The sequence below is a fragment of the Argopecten irradians genome, chromosome 11, assembly GCF_041381155.1.
Source record: "Argopecten irradians isolate NY chromosome 11, Ai_NY, whole genome shotgun sequence".
NCBI lineage: Eukaryota > Metazoa > Mollusca > Bivalvia > Pectinida > Pectinidae > Argopecten > Argopecten irradians.
The window spans coordinates 26102215-26108214 of NC_091144.1; the positions used below are offsets into that span (position 1 = coordinate 26102215).

The 6000-nt window shown below is 33.0% G+C and overlaps 1 protein-coding gene across 1 annotated transcript in view; it reads left to right on the plus strand.

The window, feature by feature from the left end:
• The window catches only part of LOC138335129 (small ribosomal subunit protein mS39-like), a 31763-nt gene extending 29339 nt beyond the window's left edge, over positions 1 to 2424 (plus strand). The window contains exons 23-24 of the mRNA XM_069284067.1: positions 552 to 600; positions 1113 to 2424. Of these exons, the coding sequence (XP_069140168.1) occupies positions 552 to 600; positions 1113 to 1181 (118 nt within the window). The 3' untranslated portion in view covers positions 1182 to 2424. The remainder of the gene's footprint in view (positions 1 to 551; positions 601 to 1112) is intronic.
• Positions 2425 to 6000: the final 3576 nt, after the last annotated feature.

Genomic DNA, 6000 nt, shown 5'->3' on the forward strand with positions numbered 1-6000 from the left:
GTGGATGACTAATACACAATGCTGTACAAATTTACTGATAACTACATTAATAGGGGATATTGCAGAACCATATATAGTTTACTCAACTACCAATTATGTCAGGGTTCTGTGTACCAAATTTTATCAAAATCTGTCAGGTAGTTTAGGAGGATTAACCAGACAAAGTTGTATATACAGACGGATGGCTGGACGGACAACCCGATTCCAGTATAACCCCTTTTAACTCCATTGCAACGGGTATAATTCTATTTAGATACATAAATTCATCTAAATAATGTATTTCCAAATACATTTACAGTATAACTTTTCAAAACCGGCCCTTATCTAATGCAGATCCCTGGCAAAATTGTATGGCACTTTTCCTTCATAATTTATAGTTATTAAAACTTGTATAATTTGGAGACCTGGCTTATACCGACCAAATACGCTGGTCCCAATGACATTTGGTTTAGACAAGTTATATTGTATATCTGAAGCTGAAGAAAACCATTTCAAAATAAGCTGTAATATTTTCTACTATTATGATAACCTGTTACTTGTTAATATTTCAGGGAACTTCATCAGCATTGTGTGGACATTGGAGACTCAGAGAAAGCGAAGGTAGGCATACATTGGTAGCATATATAGTAGTGATGTAATTTCTGTTGAAAAACGATCAATTGATTACCGTATTCACTGTAATTAGCGCCCCTGCCCTTTTCTGGAGAAGAGTTGCAGTTGTACAAGCACTCAATCCCATGGATTTAACTGTGTTCTAACATCAGCATTGTATCCTATATTACATGAACTTGAGTCTTTTACATGGGAATCATGACATGTTTATGGTAACTGATCAATGTGTTATGAGTACAGAAGAGTTAAAAATCTGTTGTCTACAAACCAATAGAGGATTAGTTAACAAATCAGAACTTCCTCTTAATTATTTCAACTTTTCATGGATTATTATGGTTAAATGTTTCTGTAATACTTTACATTGTGTGACTTGTGTAATATGAGCAGGAGCAATCGATTATCAGTGAGTGTTTGGAGGAGAAGAGGGGGGGGGGGGTCATATATGAAAATAATATGCAGAAAGTCATTTGACTGTTTGTTTTTTTTTATTTTTTTTCCAGAGAGTTGAAGTGTACATGAGGAACTTTGTGGTAAAGTCTATTAAAAAGACACCCGCCCCAAAGTCCTGACTTTGGTGAAGTAAATAGCAGACAGATAGGATAATGCAGATATTTCCAGGCAGGTTTTGTCTTGTATTTGTGTGATTGAAGAAGAGACTACATGCTACGATTCTTGATTGGAACAACTGCTTTTAAAACAGATGAAAAATGAAGATAATTTTACAGGATTCATCATGTATTTATCTTGTATGGGTGAACATTGCGTGAGAGGAACTTTATTGAACCATTTATGGTACTATAATCCCTCTATTTCAGTTCAGTTTTCCTGGATCATTTTGTCTGCCAAGTTAAAACGTCTTCTTAAAGACAATCCTTTAAGAAACTTGAATTTTCCACTGTTGAATGTAATTTTGGTTGGAAATGGATGACACAAGATTAAATATCAAGAATATTTGATTTGATATGAATATCTTCTCTATTTAATGATTTGATTTCTTTCATCATGATATCAATTGTCGTCAGAATTTATAAGAACATTCATCATAGCAAATTGTATTGACCCTTTCATCCAGTAATTTATTCCTTCTTTCTAGTCATCTGAAATAGGTTTTGGACCGACTTTCCAGACAATCTGAACTTTTTTGTCATCAAACAGTCACTCACAATATGAATGAGTATGGAACACTTCTGATGGTTCTGTGTGAACATGTTTTGGTTATTTCGTCTTTGTGCATTACATAGTTACCTCCCTTGCGAGTAGGTAACCATAGTGATGTCATTATTTTGTAAGCAAAATTCATGTTGCATTATCCGAAATGTATAATGTTAGTTAATTCTCTGTATGGTAGAGTAATGAGACATTAAAACCTCTTGCCACCTGTCTAATAGAAGAGTATTGGAAAGAGAATACTGTAAAACCTACTTTCTTTTGCGTGTACTTTCCTTTCACGATCAGAGTGTTAACTTGCATTATGTTTATCTCTGCAGATAAGCAATGTTAAATAAATAACTATTACGTTTCTCCCTTGAGATAAGTGGGGTTTTTTTTAAACGAAGCAAGATTTTTAAGTTGTTTAGAAAACAAATAGTAAAATTTGCTGTACAGTAGTACAATCTATTGGTGATTTGTTTACACTTCACCACATCCTCCTCACAGCTAATGTGTACTTATATACTGCCATTACTTTGAAGTCAAACACTTAAGGAGTTAAGATGATTTCGAAAACTACTAGGTTAATGTTAGTATCTGGTACAACCTTTATGTACATTGGTGTAACTACGTTAGTTTGAATAAATGAACAGATGAATTTTTTTTGTTTTTTTTCCCCCCTTTTTTTTCTTCTGGAAAGTAACATTATTGATTTACAAAAGATTGCTATCAGAAGCAAAAACTCGGGTCTTGTTGGGATGAAGTTAATCGTGAGAGTTGAGCAACTGATTGTCTATGCTATGGGCCTCTTGCTTGAAGATTTTAGCATATTTTACCCTAATGACCTTGAAGAAATGTCCAGATAATTGTTATTGTCAATCTTGTGAGCCTTGGTCCAAACATAATGTCTCAAGGCTCAGGATATTTATAAACATATCCTTCAGGATCAAAAGTATGTTTTAGGTAATGATACTGTTACACAACCTGTGAAAATTGATGTAACATTTCAGTGACTGGTATGATGTGTACAGCGAGTGTCATCTTCATCAGACAAATGACCAGACAGTATTAGTACACAAAGGTGTAAAAAAAAAAGTGTGTACAAGTTGTCCTAGATATGTACAAGTTGTCCTAGATATGAAAGTTGAACATTGATGCGCAATGTTGATATTGGCACTATGAGACAAACACAAACATAAAATTGGATTATACTTTATTGACCATAAGGAACAAACAGCCCAAAGAAGGAAAGATGCAAGATGATTATACAATGCATATATCATCATTAATATATAGATAGCATCATTGTCAATGATTTAATAAAAAGAACAATTTATCTCCTTAATAAATTCTTAGATATTAAAGATGCTCCACCGCCGATAGAGCATAAACGGTACTCATGATTTGAACAGTAATTTGTGTTTACTCATGTAAATGTATGTTTAACTAACATAAGAAAATAATATAAAATAACTTGTTTAACTTTTGGTGGATGTGTAATCAGTACTTTATTCCTTATAGGGCATAGTGGCATGGATTTTTTCCAGGATGTAATTAATTATTTTTAATATTTTTATCTTAAAGTAAAATAAGAAGTTTAGAATTTTCAGTGGTGGTAATGGTGTAAAGTAAGTAACTTTTGTAACCGAAGTAAATTACTAATTCATCTGCTCCTGTTTTTGAGAGAAAAAAAATACCATTTGGCAGCGGTGCAGCATCTTTAAAATATTTGCACTATACTCCAATTTTCTTTTTCAACATTACTTTTTTTTTATTATAAACCAAACTTTACAAAATGCAAAATCAATGATGACAAGAAAACAAATAAAACAGTTCATAATGTGGAATGGATGTGTGCTTTCTTGCCAAGGCAAAGTAGTATTTATCCATAAACACATGATAAAAGCAAAACGTGAAATAATTCATATAATATTATTCAAGGTATTATTTATTTATCATTATAGGTACATTGTATACTATACATTCTCCTTTTTTTTTGGACTAGAATTTTTCGACATTGTAGACCAAAGACTTTCTGCCCCGTCGTCAGGGTTACATACATTGATCTCCATGTAATCTTGTGAATGGGTGAATATCAATGGTAACTGAAAAATTCACTTCAAGAATATGGCACACTATGCCACAATATACAACCTATAATTTGATGTGCTTTATAAGGGAGTTGTAAGTTCGTCATTACTTGAAATGACTTAAAGAGCTCTTTGCTCTGACAGTCATCACTTGAAATAACTTAAAGGGACAATTCAGTCTGTCCTCCAAAATGCATAGTGGTCAGATGTCTTGTATGCCGAACCCTGGCCCTTGCCAGTTTAATAAAGAAATGCTTGTCTCGAACTACTCAAATCGCTCTTACAGTAGTGTGTTTACCTTATTTGATGCATGTATTGTCTAAAGATAATTTCATCAACTCCTCAGTGGTTATATATTGCATTTGTTTAACATGCGTGACTTTGGCTCGGGTATGGGTACAGTGTACATGTTGTACCTGCTAAATCGTATTGATCAACGATTTGGAATTTCAACGGTATAAATCAAAATACTTGACAATGTCGTGAAATTTGTCAATATTTCTGTTATATGTTTCATAAGAAATGTAGAACAATACATTTATGTCATATTTTGCATAGTGGTTTTGTAACAGAATTAGCCTCACTGAATTGTCCCTTTAAAGAACTCTTTGCTCCGACATGATAAAAACCTTGGATTGCTTAGATACTTTGCATTTTGGCTACTGTAAACATCGATACTTTAGTAGAAGTCTTATTTTAGCATATAGCCAATTGATAGGACTAATTCTTCATTGCCCTATCATGTTTAGATCACTTTCGCACAAAATTTTGATTGCACTAAAATAAGTATGTTCACAGCATTCATTTACAATTCACAAGGCAAGGTTGTCAAATCTATAGAAAAATTGACTTCTCCACATAAAGAAACAAAATAAATTCAAAGACACTAGTTTTACAAGTTTTGATGCAAAAAATAACATAAACTTAACAAATTATTAGTAATATGAAAGAAAAAGAAAAGAATTGTAAGGGTCAAATCTCAAAAATTCAAACTTGTTGAACGAACCTCAAAAAAATTCAAACTTGTTGAACTCCAAGACCCTGTTTAATGTAAAGTTATTTGCTGTCCTTGACCAAACTATCTGCCACCAAGTAGCTGGCCTCATTTACAGTCAACCGTGCCTTAGGTTAGCAGCCATCAATATATCGAGACATCCTGCTTAATAAGATCACTTTCTCGGGGGATCAAATGGCCAATTTCAACCCAATTTGACCTGTGTATAAAGGCCACATGGCTATTTTTTTTCTTGGGCTCTTCATCAGGCCCCGATTTCTCGAAACAAAAATGCAGACCTAAGTCAAAACTTAAGTTTTATTTCTTATGTAGCTTATATAAAAATTTATGACTTAAGTCAGTTTGTGACTTAAGTTTGTTTCGAGAAATCGGGGCCTGGTCTTTATAGACAGGCATGATTGTACTCGTGAGTACTATAAATTCTATCATATTTTCAAATTCAAGCTAATGAGATCTGACTGTACATGGGGGTAAGAGTTCTATTGGAAATTCTTCAATAGCTGCATAATAGTTCATCATAAAATCATTGACGTGTGGGTGGATTTATATCCTTCAGTTTTTAAATTCATTGTCACATTTTAAGTAACAGTACAGTGTTAGCTTTTCACCTCTTTACATTTTTTTTAAGATGTGCTATCTTTATAATCATCATATTCAGTATTTATTATTTACTGTTTGGTATGCATTATTTACTTGTTCTGTATCTTGTCATTTGCTCTATGTTAATGTGCTATTAACAGCCAGGGTCATTTAAGGCTTTGCCCGGTTTAGGAGGTGGAGAAAAGCCAAAGTACACAAAGAAAAACATCTTAACCACTCGACCACCCTAGTCCCTACATCTTATTTGCAACATCAAGCCAAGTTATATAGTTGCAGCAAGAAAAGCCAAGACACTTCACAGCAGGCAACAACAAACGCCTTTCTCTGTGTAGGAAAACAATATTGCAAATTCTGTTTGAAATTAAACACTTATAAAAGACAAAATTCGGTACAAAATAAGAGTATATAAAAGAGTTGGAAATATAGATGTCTCAAAGATACCAGTACATAATGTTTGTTTTTACTTAATATATAGTGTCGCAATACGATAATATGGTATAAAATATTGGGAGTATATAAACTATAAAGGTCATC